This window comes from Leptonychotes weddellii, chromosome 3, assembly GCF_054177405.1.
Source record: "Leptonychotes weddellii isolate Sample4059 chromosome 3, ASM5417740v2, whole genome shotgun sequence".
Classification (NCBI taxonomy): domain Eukaryota; kingdom Metazoa; phylum Chordata; class Mammalia; order Carnivora; family Phocidae; genus Leptonychotes; species Leptonychotes weddellii.
In genome coordinates, this window is record NC_138371.1 from 30064326 (window position 1) to 30088357 (window position 24032).

Genomic DNA, 24032 nt, shown 5'->3' on the forward strand with positions numbered 1-24032 from the left:
AAATTGGAGGGGGAGATGAACCATGAGAGACTATGGACTCTGAGAAACAAACTCTAGAGGGGAGGGGGGCGGGAGGATGGGTTAGCCTGGTGATGGGTATTAAAGAGGGCACATACTGAATGGAGCACTGGGTGTTACACGCAGACAATGAATCATGGAACACTACATCAAAAACTAATGATGTAATGTATGGTGATTTACATAATAAAAAAACAAAACAAAAACCCTAATGAACAAACAAAACAAAACAAACTCATAGATAGACCAGATCAGGGGAAGGAAGTTGGGGGATATATGCAAAAGAGGTGAAAGAGTGTAGGGTGATGGATAGTAACTAAGAGTTTTGGGGATAATCACTTTATAGTGCACACAGATGTTGAATTATAACATTATACACCTGAAAGTTACACAATAAAAAAGTATATTCAGAAAAGTAAAAAAAAAAAAAAAAAAAAAAGATATATGTTCAAAGATGTCCACTGAAGCATTATGTATTATAGTGAAACCAGAACACAATATAATGTCCTACAACAGAGTGATGTGTAAGTAAATTGCGTGTATACAATGCAATATTGTACAGAGGTGAAAAACGTTTTCAAAGTATATTTAAAGACATGGGAAAATGTTCATAATATAATTTAAGATAGGAAATATTGGGTATGAAATTGTTTATACATACAGTATCATCCTAATTTTGTAAAATAAGTACACACACATATATACATAGAGGTCCATAAAAAATATACTTGCAGGGAATAAACTAATATATAAAAGAGTTTGTAAGAGTATGAAGTTGTAGACAACTGTTTTTTTCATAGTTCTCTATATTTTCTAAACTTTGTAAGAACGAGGATATATTATTAACATTGTAGTAAGAAAAATGTTATTAAAATAAGCTAAAAACCTATTACCCTTTATAAATTTGGGGCTTATGGGTGAATATATACAGGATATATATTTCAAAACTTACTGTTTTCCTGGAGAAGGTTTTAATCTACCTTCAGGTCCTATTTAGATAAACTTCAATTATATGAAACACAAAGTTATTTCAGGTAAGAAAAGTGTTACTTGCCTTGTTTTACGAGATTTATATCCCCTTTTGATTTCTCCCAAAGGCCATAGCAAGTGCTACCTTTTGAGCATAATATTGTTCCATTTTCATGAGAGATTCGACTCTCGCCTATCCCAAGGTCTTGTTGATACGGATCTTTAAATGCACATAGACGTTCTTGGTTCTGAGAAGCTGAAACAAGTAAGAGAATGACAAATTTAATTTTAAGAAAATCTTAGTAAAACATTATTATATAAAATCTTAGTCTTTTTGAAAGGCACTCTAAATTTTTCTACTAAATCCCTAACAAGACCTGAATACATTTGTAATTTATATTTATTCAATAATTTCTTTCTGTTCATTAATTTGTCACCTCCAAATAAGAAGCAAACTTGAAAACTGACTTCCCAAAAGCAATCCCTTCTTAGACAAATTATTCTCACTACTCTCCTATTAAATAATTTAGGTATCTGAATAAAGAAACATCATTTTAAAAGTCCAGGCTTTAAATTATCAAAACTTCAAAACAAATTAACAAACCTAGAGGGTTGAATAATTTTGGGAAATACTGCAGTATTCACTTTTATCATATTTTATAGTCAGTTGTAGAAAGCTAAACATACATCATTGGGCATGGTAAACTAAGGATGAGGAGAATGACTACATTGTACAGTGGGTACATGGTTTCTTCTTGGGCAGATGGAAATGTTCTAAAATTAGACTGTGGTAGTGGCTGCACAGCTCTGTAAATTTATAAAAAAATAATCAGTCACTGAAAATGAGTGAATTTCATGGTATATAAAGTATACCTTAGTAAATTTGTTTTAAAAACTAAGATATTAGTGGACAAAAAGAAAATGACTTTCTGTTATTAAAAATATCAATATAAGGGCGCCTGGGTGGCTCAGTTGGTTAAGCGACTGCCTTCGGCTCAGGTCATGATCCTGGAGTCCCGGGATCGAGTCCCGCATCGGGCTCCCTGCTCGGCAGGGGGTCTGCCTCTCTCTCTGACCCTCCTCCCTCTCATGCTCTCTCTCAAATAAATAAATAAAATCTTTAAAAAAAATATATCAATATAAAAGCCAGAAACAGAATGCTCAATCACACTGTATGCTGAAGGGACAACCTAATGTACTTTCAATTCTAGTTAATCTTTTTCCATATACATAATCTGTTTTAGCTCATTTCAATAGAATATTTGCCACATAATTTATCAGCTAACAAATATTTATCAACATTGCTGAGACTATCAAAGAAGTAAAAGGTTATCAAAAGCAACAACTGATCTTTATTTGGTTTCTTAAAGTTGACTTTCCTAAGGTTTGACTAGCTAGAGTAACAATCTAATACATTAAATATGCATTTATATATGGCCAATATATTTATTCCTCTTGGGCTTTTGATTTATTTATTCATTTTGGGTGTGTATCCTATCTAGTATGGCTTAATTCACTAGCACCTTAGCACTGGAAATGACCTATGAAAATAATGTTTCTGAACCTATAGAACTAAGGACCAAACTCTGAGGAAGAAATGAAAGAGCCAAGAACTATATGCCCAAGTCCATTTATTTATTTATTTATTTTTTAAAGATTTTATTTATTTATTTGACAGAGACACAGCGAAAGAAGGAACACAAGCAGGGTGAATGGGAGAGGGAGGAGCAGGCTTCCCATGAGCAGGGAGCCCGATGTGGGGCTCGATCCCAGGACCCTGGGATCATGACCTGAGCCGAAGGCAGACGCTTAACGACTGAGCCACCCAGGCGCCCCTGCCCAAGTCCATTTAGACACATAGACCTGCTGTATTTATTACAAGAGAAAGCACCTTCAAAGTATTGGGCTAGGCAAGTAGGGTATTCACAAGTAGGTAATATAGAGTTCTATCCTTCAAGCATCTTACATGGTCTATTTGGAGACAGACAGTAATTATTAAATTCAGTACTCACAAAGAGTAATTACTCAAAAATAAATGTAACTTGATTTCTATATTTAAAACCATTTCAGGCAGTCTTGTATAAGATACTACTAATATCAACTAAATATGGGCACCTGGGTGGCTCAGTCGTTAAGCATCTGCCTTCGGCTCAGGTCATGATTCCGGGGACCTGGGATCGAGCCCCGCATCAGGCTCCCTGCTCAGCGGGAAGCCCTCTTCTTCTCCCACTCCCCCTGCTTGTGTTCCTGCTCTCCCTCTCTCTCTCTCTCTGTCAAATAAATAAAATCTTAAAAAAAACACAAAAAACTAAATAGCCAAACAACATAGTACAGCCTATTTATAAAAACTAATTCTAGGACATCAGCGTAATTTTGATTCAACTGTATTTCTGCAACATGTAGCCACCTATTCAAATTCATTTAATAACAAGTTTAATTATATTTACTAGATTATCTTACACATTTAATATCCCAATTTCCTTAGATCATCCTAATTTGCAAACTTTACCAAGTGATCATAAAGATTAAAATCAAATATATTTCTACATACAAAGCAGATACAACAAAAAGATTCATACTTAAATGATTCAAACTACAAATAAAAAATCTGTAATAGATATAAAAAAGCATATCTATAAGGCATAATTTCTTTTTCCTGTCCCATCCCAGTTTCTTAAATTTATTATTTTTTTTAGTAATCTCTACACCCAATGTGGGACTCAAACTCAAAACCCCAAGATCAAAAGTCACATGTTCTTCCAACTGAGTCAGCCAGGGCCATCACCGTCCTTTTTTTTTTTTTTTTTGACTTGGGTTAAGTGCTCCTTACCTACTACCACATATTGAAGTTACACAATCCACTCTATTTCCATTTTTGTCTTGACTGTTAAAAAGGTCAGAATTTATGAACTCAGTAACTAGTTTTTCATAACCAAGATATCATTTTTCCCCTCCTCTCCTATTATTTTTACTAGAATTTTGTATTGAATATTGAGTTAATGAATAGAGATTTAACTGTACCTGCAAGTAAAGAAATCATAAATAAAACTGCCTTATTTTTTTTCCTTAAAGATTTTATTTATTTAACAGAGAGAGACACAGTGAGAGAGGGAACACAAGCAGGGGAAGTGGGAGAGGGAGAAGCAGGCTTCCCACCGAGCAGAGAGCCCGATGTGGGGCTCAATCCCAGGACCCTGGGACCATGACCTGAGCTGAAGGCAGACAGACACTTAACGACTAAGCCACCCAGGTGCCCCAAAACTGCCTTATTTACTTTAAAAAGAAAAAGAAAAGGTATAGGGCGACTGAGCCACCCAGGCGCCCCAAAACGGCTTTATTTACTTTAGAAAAAGAAAAGTTATAGGGCGCCTGGGTGGCTCAGTCGTTAAGCATCTGCCTTCAGCTCAAGTCATGATCCCAGGGTCCTGGGATCAAGCCCCACATTGGGCTCTCTGCTTGGTGGGAAGCCTGCTTCTCCCTCTCCCACTCCCCCTGTTTGTGTTCCCTCCATCGCTGTGTCTGTCTCTCTCTGTCAAATAAATAAATAAAATCTTAAAAAAAAAAAAAGGTATACCTCGTGAAAAAAAAAGATGTTAAAACAAAACTTTTTGCTCTTCTTAGATATCCTTTACAACTGAAAAGTAGTTAAAGGCCTGAACATGTGTAAATTTTTTAGTGCCATTAGTAAATAATTTGATGACTGAAATCTAAAGTTCTCCTTATAGAAAAAGACAAAAAAACAAACAAATCTAACCTCCCCTAGGTCTCCCTCTTCATACCCCACCCCTACTAACTAAGCTGAATTCCATGTCAAAACAATAATGGTACAAATTAGAGGGAAATGAATCATATCTTAAATATCCCTGAGTTTTTACTACATAATTTTTTCTTAAAATAACACCAGACTACTTATTAGGAATTATTTCATGACAGTGGCATTAGTATAGACCAATTATGATTTCCTATTTTGAGAGTAACTATTTCAGATTATTAATCAGGAAATTTTTAAACAATATAAAGGTGTACTAGCAAGAATTCTAACTAAACTGCCCTTGTCAAAACAAAGAAAAATTTTATAAAACAGTATTTGCAGCTTTTAAAAAGCTATTTGTTGAAACTGAGGGTTGCTGAAGGGGAGGGGGTGTGGAAGGATGGGGTAACCGGGTGATGAACACTAAGGAGGACACGTGATATAATGAGCACTGGGTATTATATAAGACTGATGAATCACTGATCTCTACCTCTGAAACTAATAATACATTATATGTTCATTAATTGAATTTAAATAAATAAATAAATAAAAAGAAGTATACATAAATAAATCTTTGTAAAAATGCTATTTGTTGAGGGACACCTGGGTGGCTCAGTTGGTTAACCATCTGCCTTTGGCTCAGGTCATGATCCAGGGTCCTGGAATAGAGTCCTGCATCGGGCTCCCTGCTCCATAGGGAGCCTGCTTCTCCCTCTGCCTGCCACTCCCCCTGCTTGTGTTCTCTCTCTCTGACAAATAAATAAATAAAATCTTTTTTAAAAAAATGCTATTTGTTGAGATCAGTCTCAGCAGTATCTGTGTATAAAGCTAGGAATTCTTCATAAATAATGTAGGAAAAATAGGGATAAAGCAAATGTTACAATGAGAAATAGTACAGCCTAGCATTATATTGTCACAGATTACATACAGAGACCTGATTATTTACGTGTAGGTATTCTAAGTTTGTCAACAGCTAGACAAATTTTGATCAGTCAAGTATGGTCATTATGGTCAATGTCTTTTAAGGGACGTCCTTAACCAGGTACAATAATTAGACATGGGTCTTTAAAAAATTGTTCTCTTTGGGGCACCTGGGTGGCTCAGCTGTTAAGCTTCCAACTCCTGATTTTGGTTCAGGTCATGATCTCAGGGTCGTGAGATAAAGCCCTGCAACAGGCTCCTCAGTCAGCAGAGTCTGCTTCTCTCCCTCTGCCCCCACCCCTGCCTCCCCCCACCACTCATTCTCTCTCTCTCTCAAATAAATAAATAAAACATTTTTAAAAATTGTTCTCCTCATTTTAAACAGGTGATATTTGGTTATAATAATCACTAAAACAATTATGATTTAATGTAACTACATTAAACTAGAAATAGTCTTATACAAATTGCTGACAGAGGTATCTTCATAAAAGACAGAACTGATTATGCTTAAAATCTGTTAGGTCCCTAATGTTCTAGAATTAAATCCAAACTCTTCAGTTAGTATGTAAGATCCTTCATAATCAAGAACCAACAAACCTGCATGATCACTTCTGTGGGCACTAGGAACTTTAGTTTTCCACGGGCCCCTTCCTCTATAAAAAAAAAAATATTTAAGGGGCACCTGGGTGGCTCAGTCGGTTAAGCGTCTGCCTTCATCTCAGGTCATGATCTCAGGGTCCTGGGATTGAGCCCCACATCGGGCTCCCTGCTCGGCGGGAAGCCTGCTTTTCCCTCTCCCACTCCCCCTGCTTGTGTTCCCTCTCTGGCTGTGTCTCTCTGTCAAATAAATAAATATCTTTAAAAAAAATAATAATATTTAAAATTATATTTTGTAACTGCATTGGTATAAAGAAAATCTATTAATGTCAGACATTAAAACATTTTCTTCAGTCTAAAGGTTCATTTTTTCCTTCTGGTTTTAAAAGAAATTACCAATGGCCTCCAGAAATACTGTGGGCCCTATGCCCAGCCCTATGCCTCCTGTGCCTCACGAGTAAGTCAGTCCTGGGACCCAATCTACCTCTTGCCATTGATCCCACTCCTCCACTCTTGGTTCCCACTAACATGGGAAGACCTTTCCTGACATTTACACATATGTTCCCAATATCCAGAATGTCATTTTTTCTTGCTCTTCATGCAGACTTCACTCCCAAAGCTCTTTACTCTTAACTACTTTAGGATTATATTTTATCTGTTTACATGCATATCTCCCACATGAAGCTGGAAGTGAACTTCATTTGTTCCTAGAGCAAGATCAGGTTTATTTAACTCATTTTGTATGGCACAAATCCCCAGTACTATTAAGGATAGACAGTTTTCATATCTACATGTCCTGTATTCAATATCATATTCCCATTCAAAGGTTACAAAATCTAGGCAATAATTATCTAGTCCTTCTACCACTCTATAATAAATGAAGCTATAAAAATAGTATGAGTGTGAAAACAATATTATATTATTTTCCCCCTCATATACATCTACATTACTGAGAATAAAATCATCATTTTCTGTTTACATATGCTTCCTGGATCAATATTTGCTAATCCTATGCAGCATTTAATTTCAGGAACAGATACAGTATGTCTGGAATACTAAGCTCTCTTGAATTTCCCACTCCATAATAAAACACCACCAAGAAAGTAGGGTGTAGAGGTATGGCATAGTTTTATCATGTCTGGATCAGTTAACTATCATTACAGATATAAATCAGCAACATCATTATACTTCTTTATTTTTACGAGGGCAAGAGAGAAAGGGAAAAAAAAAACTACTCTGAAAATAACGATCTGCCCTTTTCCCTTTTTACCAAATACTCTTATATTATTTGAATTTTAATGAAAATATATCCATGTATTAATTACACATTTCAAAAACAAGAGTATTTGTATTTGAATCAATTACTTTTAGATTGAAAAATTTTTATTTTGAAATAATTATAGACTCATAGGTAGTTGGAAAGAAATACAGAGTGAAGTCTAATGCCTCTCTCCTCAGTGCAAACATTCCACACAATCACTACACAATACCAAAGTCAGGAAATTGACATTAGGACAATTCATACAGCTTATTCAGATTTCACCAGTTATATATGCAATAATCTGTGCATATCTATGCACAGCCACCCAGGCGTCCCTAAAATCTTAAAAAAAAAAAAAAAAATCAAGGGGCACCTGGATGGATCAGTCAGTTAAGCATCTGCCTTTGGCTCAGGTCATGATCCCAGAGTTCTGGAATCAAGTCCCGCATTGGGCTCCTCACTCAGCGGGGAGCCTGCTTCTCCCTCTGTCTGCCATTCCCTCTGCTTGTGCTCTCTCTCTCTTTGACAAATGAATAAATAAAACCTTAAAAAATAATAAATAAATAAAAATAAAAATACTCAACTATACTATCACAAGACTCCCTCATGTTAACCATCTATTTGTCTCCATTCCTATAGCAACCACTAGTCTATTCTCCATTTTAATAATTATGCTATTTCTCAGCTGTTATATAAACAGAATCATGTAATACACATCCTTTTGAGATTGGCTTTTTTCACTGAGCAAATTTTCCTTGAGGTTCATTCCACTGTTGCAGTATCAATAGTTCATTACTATTTTTTTTATTTTTTTATTTTTTTTTAAAGATTTTATTTTTATTTATTTGACAGAGAGGGATACAGTGAGAGAGGAAACACAAGCAGGGGGGAGTGGGAGAGGGAGAAGCAGGGTCCCCGCTGAGCAGGTACCCGATGTGGGGCTCAATCCCAGGACCCTGGGATCATGACCTGAGCCGAAGGCAGACGCTTAACGACTGAGCCACCCAGGCGCCCAATAGTTCATTACTTTTTATAAAGTAGTATTCCATAGTATGGATGTACCACAATCTAACTTTTCACCCTTTAAAAAGGTTATCTGGGTAGTTTCCAGCTTTCGGCTCTCAGAAATAAAACTGCTATGAACATTTGTGTACATGTTCAATTTTATTTTATTTTATTTTTTTAAAGATTTTATTTATTTATTTGACAGAGAGACAGAGAGAGAGCACAAGTAGGCAGAGTGACAGGCAGATGGAGAGGGAGAAGCAGGCTTCCCGCGGAGCAGGGAGCCCGATGCGGGGCTCGATCCCAAGACCCAGGATCATGACCTGAGCCGAAAGCAGCCACTTAACGGACTGAGCCACCCAGGCGCTCCTACATGTTCAATTTTAAAAGGAATCTTGTTTATTTAAAGTAAAACAAGAATAGTATTCTAGAAAGAGAAAGTATGGTGTCTGCAAAAAGGAACTTGACATTAAGACCATGTGCTCTACCAAGAGAATACATTATGCCCCATCATATACATTTGTTCATTAAAAGCTTACAAAGCATTCAAATTCCCTCACTTCCTCTGACCAAGTACTTCTAGTACTGGCAGAAACTGGCTTGTACTACAAAATCTTGGTTTAGAGAGTCATTCAAACAGTATTCCTTACATATAAACAAAGTAAAATGTGGCAAAATAAATATCAGCTAATTATGGCATTAAATATCTGAAATGAGAGACTCCAGTTATGGGGTGTCTTTGTTGTTGTTTAAACAAAGACTAGTCCTTTGTAATAAGGTCAACAGGCAAAGTATGCCCTCTTTCCCTGGACACCGAGGGCCCTTTAATGTGGGAGCTCTGCTGGCCAGCTTTTCCTATCTTTATCTCTATTTCCTTTCCCCGACATAAAAATAAAAAGGCTTTTGACAAATAGGTTTTCACATTAAAATATGCAAATTAAAACTACAATAAAATAGTACTACACATCTATTAGAATGACTAAAAGTTAAAAATAAAACAAAACAATAAACCCTTGACAATACCAAGTACTGCTAAGGATACTGACACAGGTGGGAAAACGCTTCTGATGAAAATGCAAAATGGTACAGCCACTGTGGAAAATGGTTTGATAGTTTCTTATAAGTTTAACTTAGCATTTCACTCAGTAATCCCACTCCTAGGTATTGACCTAAATGTAATAAAAACTATGTTCACACAAAAACTTTTATCTAAATGCTTGGAGTGACTTTATTTGTAGTCACCCAAAATTATTTATAACCCAAATGTCCCTCAACTGAAGAATGGATAAACAAAGACACGGAGGAAACTGGAAAGTGAAAGAAGCCAATCTGAAAAAGCTATATACTGTATGATTCCAAATATATGACATTCTGGAAAAGGCAAAACTATGGAGACAATAAAAAGATCAGTGGCTGGGGCGCCTGGGTGGCTCAGTCGTTAAGCGTCTGCCTTCGGCTCAGGTCATGATCCCAGGGTCCTGGGATCGAGTCCCGCATCGGGCTCCCCGCTCTGCGGGAAGCCTGCTTCTCCCTCTCCCATTCCCCCTGCTTGTATTCCCTCTCTCGCTGTGTCTCTGTCAAATAAATAAATAAAATCTTAAAAAAAAAAAAAAGATCAGTGGCTGCCAGGAGCTGGGAGAAGGGAGGGATGAATGCGCAGAGCAGAGGATTTTTAGGGCAGTGCAACTCTTCTGTATGATACTACAATGGTGGGCAATGTCATTATATATTTGTGCATAGAATGTATGATACCAAGAATGAACCTAAGAGTAAACTGTGGACTCTGAGTGATGATGATGGTTATTTGTAGGTTCATCAGTTCTAACAAATGTATCACAGAGGTGCAGGATATCAACAGTGGGGCAGCTCTGCCTGTGTAGGGATGGGGATATATGGGAACTCTGTACTTTCTACTTCATTTTCCTGTGTACCTAAGACTGCTCTCAAAAATAAAGTTTATTAATTTTTTTATAGAGGGACTGTTGAGAAATGCAATGCTTTATCTCAAAAAGAAATTTCTAATGAAGAAAATTCAGGACCAAGTAACTTGGTATGGATGATTTTCAAGGATGTGAGAGGAGGGTGAGGATTCTTGTGACCAGCTACACAAGGATGTGAGAGGATGGGGACAGTTCTTCTGGCCACACATCTCAAATCATATCTAAAAGATGACCGAATGATCTAACCTACTGATGGTAGAATATTAATTTATAGCACATCAAAGATTTAACTATCAATAGTTCATTTGAGGAAAATTCAGATTTTATAGTTAGGATAATTTTTATTGGTTTACCCATAATTTACAGGAGAAAAAAACAAATGCAATCAATACTAAGTTCTTGTTCCATTCACTCACTGCAGAATTACATGCATTTTAAAACATCTTTAATTTTGTAATGTTCAGTGATAGGTAACAGACCAAAACATCAAACCATATACATTATCCTTCTCACACGCCATTTATCTCTTTTATCTCTTCCTCACAGCAACCTTTCTTATAACCACAAATATTCAGCATGCCAATTTCCTCAGAGAGATGCAATCATACAAATATTTAATTCCATTATACAAGCCCTAAGTATCACAAAAGTAAAACCTGGAGCACATAAAAAAAATCTCCTATAAAACATTCTTCTTAACATAAACCAGGCTCACTCTTCAAAAGTCATGTCTACAAAGTAAATCTAATGACCAGAACACCTGACCCTGCATTGTGTTTATATCTACCCATTTATTTATGTCAGACTAAAGAGGATTTTTGTGTGTTCCCTTCAACTCAAATGAAATTTAGCTCTGAAAATTAGCTGGGCTCATATTCAATACTTCCAAGATAGTGATACTGAATATATTTCTAAGACAGTGGCTATAAAGGAAGTCAATGTCATGAAGCATTTATCCCAAACTTAAAAACTTCTATGGCTATACCAGAAGTCAAAAAGAATACCACCATGAATGCCAGTTTCTAGCTTATATTCAACCAATTCTGCCCTCATCAGCCATTAAAATGTACAACTACTTTATTTCCAATGGAAGAAGAACTGCCATTTTTCCTCATCTCCCTCTCTAGCCAGGATCAATAGGAACAGTTATAATGAAACAATGAAGATTTGTCTACCACTTTCTTTTTTTTTTTTTTTTAAGATTTTATTTCTTTATTTGAGAGAGAGAGAGAGCACAAGCAAAGGAAGCGACAGGCAGAGGGAGAGGGAGAAACAGGCTCCCTGCTGAGCAGGGAGCCCTACATGGGGCTCAATCCCAGGACCCTGGGATCATGACCTGAGCCAAAGGCAGATGCTTAACCAACTGAGCCACCCAGGCGCCCTTGTCTACCACTTTTAATCAATTCCTGCCTAAAGACTGGCAAGGCAAGGTTAAAAAAAATTTAAAAATCTAGCCAATGAAAATCCTTGAATGTCAAAATCAATTCTAACTTGACAGTAATTGTATTTCAAAATATAAAACTGGCTAAGTAGAAATCTTCCTGTAGCTTTGAACAAAAATTTCATCCTTCTAAAAAATAAATAACCTCCTTAAATTATAACAAACATCTGTTATCTTGAGAAATAAAAACATACATTTAACTGTTAAATGGAGATTACAGTTGGAGTCTTGGTGATCCTCCCAATAATCCTATTAGATGGGCATTATCATTTCAATTTTACAAAGAAGGATACTAAGACATACAGAGGGATAAGTAAGTTAACCCAAATCACCCAGGTGTTAAGTATCAGAGTAAAGATTCAAACCCATGTTTGTCTGATTCCAGAATGTCTGCCAAATAAATACTAGGCTAACTTATCAGAAAAATTTAGGTTTCTTTTTATTATTTCATAATTTTATTTATTTATTTTTTTAGTAATTTCAAGTTTTTATTTAAATTCCAGTTAGTTAGGGGCGCCTGAGTGGCTCAGTCGGTTAAGCGGCTACCTTCGGCTCAGGTCATGATCCCAGGGTCCTGGGATCAAGCCCCTCATCAGGCTCTCTGTTCAGTGGGGAGCCTGCTTCTCCCTCTCCCTCTGCTGCTGCTTCCCCGGCTTGTGCTCTCTTACTCTCTGTCAAATAAATAAATAAAATCTTTTTTAAAATAAATAAATAAATAAATAAATTCCGGTTAGTTAACATACAGTGTAATATTAGTTTCAGGTGAAATTTAGATTCTTATTTTAATTATTTTTCTTTTGAATTTATAATTATTTTCATTCAACTTATTTTATTTTATTTACAATAGCAAAAATCAAAGGTATAAGCAGTGATCATCTCTGGATGGAGAGAACTGAATGTTCTTTTTATTTCTCTGCCCTTTTGAATTCTTTTTCTATAATGAAGACCATGCATTATTTCTGTAATGAATTTTAAAAACAATTTATCAAAAAAATTAAAAGGATCTAAAATGCTAAAAGGCTCTTTTTCTTTTAAATTTTAATGATCATATTCTACTTATAGTAATGTTTTGATGGATATTTGGTTAAAAAGTATTTTCAAGTGTCAATTTACATACCTAGCAAAGTATTTAAGAATAAAAAAGGTAAAACGCCCAAAGAAACACATTTTCAAAACAGCCCTGCTGTTGCATCATAAAATAGTAACTGGAAAAATTACCCTTCAATTATTTTGTTATTTTGATAAAATTATGGTCACAAACAATTCATTTCTCAGTAAACTGCTTTTCATCATATCATGTCAAATTTAGTAAATGATAAGAATCATTAAATAAGTTTGACTCTAGATGGGCCTAGAACCACAGTTACCAACCTGCTAGATTTCAAACATGTAGGTACTCCAGAATTGTTCCACTAAGTCTGCAGCAGTTGCACCTGTTTATCAAGCACCATCTGTGAACTGAAGGAGTATGTCCACAAATACAGGCATTACTGATTTGCAAATTCACTAGATGCCATTATGAGTAACAGATATCATTTTAAAGTATGGGTAAATTCTGCGATTACATATTTCTTTTTTCTCTCTAAAGCCTTTTTTGAGCAGGCAATGTTTTATATGGTTTAAAATACAGAAATATAAAAGACATATAGTGAAAAGTTTCACTCATACTTTTGTTCCCATTTGTCTATTCTACTGTTACCCTCCTCCCACCTCAGGAAACCATTATTTTTTTTTTAATATTTTATTTATTTATTTGACAGAGAGAGACACAGTGAGAGAGGGAACACAAGCAGGGGGAGTGGGAGAGGGAGAAGCAGGCTTCCTGCTGAGCAGGGAGCCCAGTGTGGGGCTTGATCCCAGAACTCTGGGATCATGATCTGAGCCAAAGGCAGACACTTAACGACTGAGCCACCGAGGCACCCCAGGAAACCACTATTCTTAACTAATTTACTTAGGCATCCTTCCAAAGTTTCTTTATCATTACATATTTTCTAAATCAACATAGTTACTGAAAAGCGGATGTTACAAAATTTTCTGATGTTAAAAAGGAGACCACTGCTCTTTATTGCTTTGAACAATGCTCCAAATTAAGGCAAATACCTGAGAAGCTGCAGTAGTCATTCAATCCTGGCATTTATCAAAGAATGGAATGTAAGCAGCCTGCTGTATGATAAGACATGGGCTTGAGAGTTGGGTGAACCAGAATTCAAATCCCAATTTCCCAGCTTGCTCAGTTTCTCAATTTGTACCTCCCCAAAGATTTTCATAACCTAATTCGATGGTGGGAGGATATCTGTGTAATTTAATTAATACAAAATATGGAAATAACTATTAATCTTACTATCTTACTCTCCATGTAACTTTTTAAAGATTTATTTTAGAGAGAGAGAGTGAGTACGAGCGGGGGGAGGGGTACAGAGAGAGGGAGAGAATCCTCAAGCAGAATCCCTGCTGAGCATGGAGCCTGCCACTGGGCTTGATCCCAGGACCCTGAGATCATGACCTGAGCTGAAACCAAGAGTCGGATCCTCAACCAACTGAGCTACCCAGGCATCCCATCTCCATGTAACTTCCTAAAAAATGGTTTTTGAACACATTATGCAGTATGGTATCATTTATATAAAGTAAAGTAACCCAAAATAATAATGTAGATTGTTTATGGATGCATATATTATGTACTAAAACTGTAGGTATAATTTTTTTTTTTAAAGGATTCATACTACAGGAGAGTGATCAGTTTTGGTAAGGAGTAAAGGAAATATAATTACGGAGTGGAGTTTTAACTAACCTAATACATGCACACATACATTTTTTAAGTATATCAAGTACAAATATGACAAAATGTACTATCTGCTAAATCTTGGTCTTCAATATCTGTCTCTGAGTATGTGTTTGAAATATTTCACAATAAAAATTTTAAAATGCTGGGCTTTTTGGCAATAACAGCCTAAACATTCTAGACATGAATCATAGAAGTAGAGCACTAAGACGAACTTTAGTTTTAATAGTTCAATCTCTTCATCTTATATATGAAAAATTTAAGTTAAAACAATGAATAGAGGCATCTGGGTGGCTCAGTCAGTTAAGCATCTGCATTCTGCTCAGGTCATGCATGATCCCGGGATCCTGGGATCTAGCCCCAAGGCAGGCTCCCTGCTCAGCAGGGAGTCTGCTTCTCCCTCTGCCCCTCCCCCTGCTCGTGCTCACTCATGCTCTCTCTTTCTCAAATAAATAAATAAATAAATCTTTTAAAATAAAAACCAATGCAAAGGAGCTTTGAACATAGAATTGCTAAGACTAAAAAATCACAAGGCCTATCTATAGTTGAGCATTTGGGAAAAAAATGTATAGGGCGATGTATTCCAGGTGGGCAAAGCTGGTTCTATATCTGAAAATCAATTAATGTAATCTATCACACATCAACAGGCTAAAAAGAAAAATCACACAATCAAATCAACAGATGCAGAAAAAGCGCTTGAAAAAATCCAATACCCATTCATGATGAAAACTCTCAGCAAACGAGGAATGGAGGGAAACGTCCTCAACTTGATTTTGATAGTGGAGGCAGCACATCTGGGCAGGGGCTAGATGAGAACACTCTGTACTTTCCACTCGATTTTGCAGTGAACCCGAAACTACTCTATTAAAGTCTCTTTTAAAAAAAAATATATGGGGGGGGCGCCTGGGTGGCTCAGTCATTAAGCATCTGCCTTCGGCTCAGGTCATGATCCCAGGGTCCTGGGATCGAGCCCCGCATCGGGCTCCCTGCTCTGCGGGAAGCCTGCTTCTCCCTCTCCCACTCCCCCTGCTTGTGTTCCCTCTCTCGCTGTGTCTCTCTCTGTCAAATAAATAAATAAATAAAATCTTTTAAAAAAAAAATATATGGGGGTGATGAAGAGGCATGATAAAAAACTAGGTAAAAGATGGAATTACTGCAATAATTTACATTATTAAAAAGATTTAGACAGCTATCCTTTGTATTTTTATTTTGATTGGTACATGTCGGTTGACACCCTGAGTACAAATCAGTAGATGAACAGCAGTTCCTAATTTAGACAGGACCACTTGTCCAGAAGGGTCAACTGAAAATGTGTGGAAGTGATACAGACATACTGTTTCATTGAGCTTCCCAGATACTGAGTTTTTGACAAATTGAAGGTTTATGGCAACCCCACAACAAGCAAGTTCATCAGCACCATTTTTCCAATAGCATTTGTTCACTTCATGTCTCTGTATCACATTTTGATAATTCTCACAATATTTCAAACTTTTTTATTATTATGATGGTCATTATGGTGAACTTTGAATAGTGATCTTTGTACTACTGTAATTGCTTTGGGTTGCCACAAACTACAACCATATAGAACTTAGTTGACAAATGTTGTGTGTGTTCTGACTGTTCCACTGACCAGGAGTTCCCGATCTTTTTCCCTCTCCTTGGGCCTCCCTATTCTCTGTGACACAACAATACTGAAATTAGGCCAGTTGATAACCCTACAATGGCCTCTATGTGATAAAGTGAAAAGAAGTCACACATCTCCCACTTTCAATCAAAAGCTAGAAATGTTTAAGCTTAGTGAGGAAGGTGTGCTTAGAGCCTAGATAGGCTAAAAACTAAGCCACTTATACCAGTTAGCCAAGTTGTGAATGCAAAGGAAAAGCTCTTGAAGGAAATTAAAAGTGCGACTCCAATGAACACATGAATGATAAGAAAACCAAATACCCTGGGCGCCTGGGTGGCTCAGTCGTTAAGCGTCTGCCTTCGGCTCAGGTCATGATCCCAGGGTCCTGGGATCGAGTCCCACATCGGGCTCCTTGCTCGGCAGGAAGCCTGCTTCTCCCTCTCCCACTCCCCCTGCTTGTGTTCCTCCTCTCGCTATCTCTCTCTCTGTCAAATAAATAAATAAAAATCTTTAAAAAAAAGAAAGAAAGAAAACCAAATACCCTTATTGCTGATACAGAGAAAGTTTTCGTGGTCTGGACAGAATATCAAACCAGTACAACATTCCCTTAAGTCAAAGCCTAACGCAGAACAAGGACCTAACTCTCTTCAATTCAAAGAAGGCTGAGAGAGTTGAAGACACTACAGAGGAAAAGCTGGAAACTAGCAGAGGTTGGTTCATGAGGTTTAAGGAAAGAAGCCATTTCTGTAACATAAAAGTACAAGATGAAGCAAATACTGATGTAGAAGCTGCATCAAGTTATCCAGAAGATCTAGCCAAAATAATTAATGAAAGTGGTTATACTAGACAATTTTCAATTTCTAGTATTTTTAGATTTTCAATGTAGACAACACAGTCTTATATAGGAAAAAGATGCCATCTACGACTTTCATAGCTAGAAAGAAGTCAATGCCTAGCTTCAAAGCTTCAAAGCACAGGCTGACTCTCTTGTTAGGAATTAATGCAAATGGTAACCAAGGTGAAGCCAATGCTCATTGACCAATCCAAAAATCCTACAGCCCCTAAGAATTATGCTAAATCTACTCTGCTTATACTCTATAAAAGGAACAATCTGGATGACAGCACATCTGTTTACAATATGGTTTACTGAATATTTTAAGCCCATTGTTGAGAGCTACTCATCAGAAAAAAAAACTCCATCCCAAATATTACTGCTTATTGACAATACACTTGGTCACCCAAGACCTTTCTGATGGAGATGAACAAAGAGATTATTGTTGCTTTCATGCCTGCTAACACATAATCCATTTTGTAGCCCATAAATGCAGGAATCATTTTGACTTTCAAGTCTTATTATTTAAGAAATACATTTTGTATGGCTGTAGCTGCCATAAAGAGTGATTCCTCTGATGGATTTGGGCAAAGTAAATTAAAAATCTTCTGGAAAGGATTCACCATTCAAGATGCCATTAAGGACATTCATGATTCATGGGAAGAGGTCAAAATATCTAAATGAACAAGAGTTTGGAAGATGTTGATTCCAACTCTCATGGACAACTTTGAGTAGTTCAAGACCTCAATGGAAGAAGTAACAGCAAATGTGGTGAAAAATGCAAGAGAACTAGAATTAGAAGTAGAGTCTGAAGATGTGACTAAATTGCACAATCACATTACAAAACTTGCACAGATGAGGAACTGCTTTTTACAGATGAGCAAAGAAAGTGGTTTCTTAAGATAGATCTGGTCCTGATGAAGACACTGAAGATTATTGAAATGACAACAAAAGATTGAGAACATTACATAAACTTAGCTGATAAGGAGTGGCAGGGTTTGAGAGGATTGATTCCATTTTTGAAAGACTTCTGTGGATTAAAATGCTATCAAACAGTATCATATGCTACAAAGAAATTGTGTTTGAAAGGAAGTTAACTGATGAGGCAAACGTCATTGTTGTCTTATATTAAGAAAATGCCACAGCCATCCAACCTTCAGCAATCACCACCACCCTGATCAGTCAGCACCCATCAATACCAAGGCAAGACCCTCCAACAGCAAAAAGATTATGTTTCACTGAAAGCTCAGAGGAGGATCAGTATATTTTAGCAATAAAATATATTTAAATTATGGTATGAGCATTATTTTTTAGATGTAATGCTATTGCACACTTTAAATAGACTACAATATGGCATAAACATAACTTAAGGGCACTGGGAAATCAAGAAATTCATTTGACTCACTTTATTGTGATGTTCACTTTATTGCGGTGGTCTGGAACCCACCCACAATATTTCCAATGTAGGACTGTATTTTGTTTGTTTGTTTTGTTTGGGTTGTCACAATGACTGAGGGGTCTTCATTACGCTTTAAGTCCAGTGGCCAGTGGTACTAAATATTCTGCAATATGCAAAATAGCTTTCCTGGTAAAAGAACGATCCTCTCCAAAATGCTACCTCACCCCCACAGTAGGGAGGTACTAAGGAAATTTATTATGTGATTCCTGACCCTTAAGGAGATAGGAAAAAAAGTAATATAATTAATTCAAATTATGTGAATATGTTTGTCAAATAACTAAGAGAATGTAAAAACATGTGATTTTTTATTTTCTTTACCATTAGGCAGTCAACCGAATCAAGTCAATTCTTATTCTGTCAAATGAACTGCCGCTTCTGGTTTAAAACTCCTATTTTCTTGCTTCCCCTTTATCCTGGAATCATCATTTTTGTGTCAAAACTGTTAGCACAGCTCATAATGAGCATCAGAATTCCAAAGGCAAAGCTTGATTTTAGTTCCTTTTCACCAACCTGGGAATAGTGGACTAGTTACAAATGCTTATAGATTTATTTTTCTTCCTTTTTCTTTTTAATCCAATCAATTTATTAGCATGTATCTAAGTGCTGTTCTCTTTTTATTATATATTTGATACTCATTGAATCCTTTCAATATAAATTTGGTCTTCTTTCAGAATAGGAAAACAATACTGATTTATGCTTTGATAACTGTTTTCATTCCTTTGTCTTATCTGTTTCAGAAATGACAGTAATATTATGACTCCATAGTCTCCAAAATCAGTATATTCTATTTCATTGTTTTTGTATTTTCCTCTGCTTCTGTGAGAGCTACTGAGGTTGTTCTTCCAGGACTCTTACTCAGTTTTGTAGTAAGTACCATGTCTGTTTCTTTACTTTCTTTAATACTAATTTTATTTTTCCTATTGATTTTTTTCTCCTTTTTAATACAAAAATTTCCAAACCACAGAAAAGTATGACATTAACCATAGTACCCACCATTCAGATGTAACAAATAATATTTTTGGTTTAAACAGCTTTGAATATATTCTAAATGTTACATTCACACCTGGAAATTTATCTGGACCCTTCCCGATCCTGTTTCCTGAAAAGTAACCACACTCATGATATTTGTGTTTAACCTTTACATCTATTGCTTTATATTTTTACTACATATATATGTATCCATAAACAGTATTTGGCATTGTTTGAAGGTGCTTTCATGAATTTTATTTTATTTTATTAAAGATTTTATTTTTAAGTAATCTCTACGCCCAATGTGGGGCTCGAACTTATAACCCCGAGATCAAGAGTCACATGCTCTACCAACTGAGCCAGCCAGGTGCCCTTTGAGAGTGTTTTTAAAATCTGCATGAGGGGTACCTGGGTGGCTCAGTCAGTTGAGCGTGGGACTCTTGGTTCCAACTTAGGTCATGATCTCCTGGTTGTGAGACTGAGCCCTGGGGCCCTGGGAAGGTTCTCCACGCTCAGAGCAGAGTCCGCTTGTCCCTCTTCTCCCCCTGCCTTTCCCCCTGCTCCCGTGTGCATGTGTGTACATGCATACACACACGCGCAGATGTGCCCTCTCTCTAAAACAAATAAATAAATAAAATCTTTAAAATCTGCATGAAATTGGGGCACCTGGCCAGCTCAGTTAGTAGAGCATATGATTCTTGATCTTGGGGTCATGAGTCTGAGTCCCACATTGGAGACAGAGTTAGTTTAAAAAAAAAAACGTGCATAAAAGGTAGTACATAGAATCCTGAAACTTTTGTTTTAATTTAATCATTACTGCTTACGAGATTCATCAAAGTTTACTGAATTTTTAATTATATCTGTGAAGATATAAGTACAAGGATTTCTTCCTCCCCGTTTAAGAGTACTCTTGGGGCCAGGCTGGCTCAGTCAATACAGCATGTGACTCTTGACCTCAGGGTTATAAATTCAAGCCCGACTTTGGGCATGGAGCGTAATTTAAAAAGAAAGAAAGAGAGAAAGGAAGGAGGGAAGGTGAGAAGGAAGGAAGAAAGAAATGGGAAAGTACTCTTCTGGTTTTCTTTTTCTTAATAGCATGGGTATTCTAATGCCAAACAATTTAAACACTGTGGCATTTTTCTTTAATTTCATATAATTTTCAAATGCAGAATCAACCTCCAGGAAATCTAAATATTGTTCTATTTCTCATGATATGTAGTTTTCATTATTTTTATTGAACAGAATTAAGTAAAATTCTATTGAATAAAACATGTTTGCCAAATAACTGAAAGTGGGTAAAAGAAGGAGTGTGAACATTCTGGATGTGAATAGCCAGGTGGTAGTTGACAAAAAGTTTGATAAACAAGTATCCAAAAAACTAGAACTTCACAAAGCAAAGACAGTTCACTTAAAGGAAAATGCTTAAAAAAAAAAAAAAAAAAGCAAGAATTCTAGCAGAGACAGTACGAAAATAACCTTATTTTTGGCAACAGGACATCTTACTTTCTCAGTCCAACATTTTGAGAACAACCTACACTTTTTCCATCTTCAAGATATAGCACAGAAGTTAGGCCAATTAATGTAAAACTCCAGAAATTGTACACAATTATAGAAAACAGCTTTTTCAACCTAACTCTACAAAAGCTTTTTAGAACTTAGTGATAACCAATTTATACACTGGAGAGATTTGGCAGACATGAAAATTATAGTTATAAATAACAGTTTACTTACAGGCAATTACATACTGAAGAACAAAATAAATAAGAAAATTGGTTTAAAGAATGTAAAAAATACACATGTCAAATAAAACAAAGGCAATTTTTTTAAATAAAGAGAAATGTGAGGATGAAAGAAATGATTACATCTTGGCTGGCATCTACTTTGAATATCTGTTAAACTCAGAGATATAGAAAGAGTAAAAAGGAGAGTTTGAAACAAGAGGGCAGAACCAAATTCTAACACAAGGCACTGACAAAGAAAACAAGGAAATGAAGCACTCAAATTTTTAAAAAATCAATTTTATAGATGTGCTAAATGTTTTCAGCAAAAAAGTATCATTATACAGAACTAGTCATATGTTATCATGCCATTTAAACTGAAGATGTCTAATCATTTACTTTAAAAAAATGAAACTTTGTAACCTATGTTATTTTTTTCCTTTTAAGTAGACTCTATGCCCAACATGGGGCTTGAACTCACAAACCTGAGATTAAGAGTTGCATGCTCGGGCGCCTGGGTGGCTCAGTTGGTTAACCATCTGCCTTCGGCTCAGGGCATGATCCCAGAGTCCTGGCATCGAGTCCCCCATTGGGCTCTCTGCTCAGCGAGGAGTCTGCTTCTCCTTCTCTCTGCCCCTCCTCCCTGTTCATGCTCTCTCTCTTGCTCTCTCTCAAATAAATAAATATTTAAAAAAAAAAAGAGTTGCATACTCTACTGAGTCGGCTAAGCACCCCTTTGTAACCTATGTTTTTGTTGTTGTTGTTATTCTTTGAGTAGAAGTGTCTCATTCCATTGTTTGATAGCGGGGGGGAATGAAAGTTTGACCGAGGACAATTACCATGATCCAAAGATCTCAATGGCTTATCTGTAGTAATTAAAAATAAATATGAAACCACGGGGTACCTGGGTGGCTCAGTCAGTTAAATGTCTCTTGGTTTCAGCTCAGGTCATGATATTATGGATCCTAAGAGTCGGGCTCCATGCTCAGCGGGGAGGGAGTCTACTTGAGAGTCTCTCCCTCTGCCCCTCCCTCCACTTGCGTGAGTGCTCTTTCTCTCAAATAAATAAATATTTAAAAAAATGAAACCATAGCTTTCTAAAAATAAACTGATATATTATTTTACTTTATTATTTTTATTTCCTCTTTAATTCTAAAAAAAAATCATTATAGATACATATTGCTGAAGAAATCACCAGAAACATGATTGTCATGAGAAACTGTTAACTCATATCCATGTAAATGAGTTATACTAATACAGATTCCTATAATAGAGCCAACATCAAGATTTATTACATGGGACTTTATTACAGAATTTTATTTGATAGTTTATAAATGGCTAATTTTTCAAATATTCTCTGCTATTCTAAAATCAGATCTCGGGGCGCCTGGGTGGCTCAGTCGTTAAGCGTCTGCCTTCAGCTCAGGTCGTGGTCCCAGGGTCCTGGGATCAAGCCCCACATCGGGCTCCCTGCTCCGCGGGGCATCTGCTTCTCCCTCTCCCACTCCCCCTGCTTGTGTTCCCTCTCTCGCTGTGTCTCTCTCTGTCAAATAAATAAAATCTTTAAAAATAAAAAATAAATAAAAATAAATAAAATCAGATTTCTCTCCACTTATGAAAAATCTTGAAATAGGTGTCTCAGTGTAATACTTATAGGGAGCACACATTGATAAATAAGAACTGACTCAGTGACCAATACATACACAGAACTATGCTAGATGCTGTATGAGATTGTATTTATAAGACAATTATCATTGGTTCAAAGTTTGTTCAATAAATAATTATAAAGCACCTTCACAGTAACAAAAATTGTGTCAGATACTAAGAATGTGTCAATGAACAAAAACCCTTCATCATCTGAAGCAATAAATAACTGAACTGGATGTGACCACCACAATATACAAAACCCAAACACACACAAGGCTATTGTCTTAGCTCAAAATCTTACAACATGAAGTTTAATCTCATTCATTATTTTGGGGCACCTGGCTGGCTCGGTTGGAAGAGCATGCGACTCTTGATCTCGGCGTCATGAGTTCAAGCCCCATGTTGGGTGTATAAATTACTTAAATAAATGAATAAATAAAAACTTTAAAAATGTCATTCATTATTTTGGGTCAGGTGCTAATAATACTAATGTAGACACATAAACGATAAATCTATTTTGAAAATGGGGCAATTTGGCAGACAGTGGTATAGGGTTACTAGAAAGGTATATCCCCCTCTAAAACTAACAAATTGGTATGCAGCACATTAAAAAAATAAAGACAGAAAGGAAGGGGAGGAGGAAAGGAAGAATGCCAATCAACTTATACATTTATTGTTATTAGAAAGAAGAGTTCATACTACTCTGCACCTTCTAGGAGACAGCCACATATAAAGTCCCCTACATTAAATGCCATCTCCAAACTCAGGTTCACCACGGCTTGCAGAGATATATGAAAGAGCTTTGAAAAGTGCTATACATGGTGGTGGGTATTGAGGAGGGCACATTCTGCATGGAGCACTGGGTGTTATGCACAAACAATGAATCATGGAACACTACATCTAAAACTAATGATGTAATGTATGGGGATTAACATAATAAAAAAAAAAAGAAAAGTGCTATACATATAGAAACAATCTTTCTGATAAGATCTGAAACAATTAGCAAAACTACTTTAAAGTAAAAATTATTCAAAAGAATACACTATGATGATACCACAGCAAGCAGTAGGGTTTAAAAAAAAAAAAAAAAAAACTTTAAAA

At 36.3% G+C, this 24032-nt stretch overlaps 1 protein-coding gene and 1 long non-coding RNA gene across 2 annotated transcripts in view; one reads left to right on the forward strand and one right to left on the reverse strand.

The window, feature by feature from the left end:
* The window catches only part of LOC145720742 (uncharacterized), a 440998-nt gene that overhangs the window by 272520 nt on the left and 144446 nt on the right, over nt 1–24032 (forward strand). The window lies entirely within an intron of this gene.
* BMPR2 (bone morphogenetic protein receptor type 2) overlaps nt 1–24032 on the reverse strand; it is a 197208-nt gene that overhangs the window by 80041 nt on the left and 93135 nt on the right. Inside the window, exon 2 of the mRNA XM_081815269.1 lies at nt 1073–1243. Within this exon, the coding sequence (XP_081671395.1) occupies nt 1073–1243 (171 nt within the window). The remainder of the gene's footprint in view (nt 1–1072; nt 1244–24032) is intronic.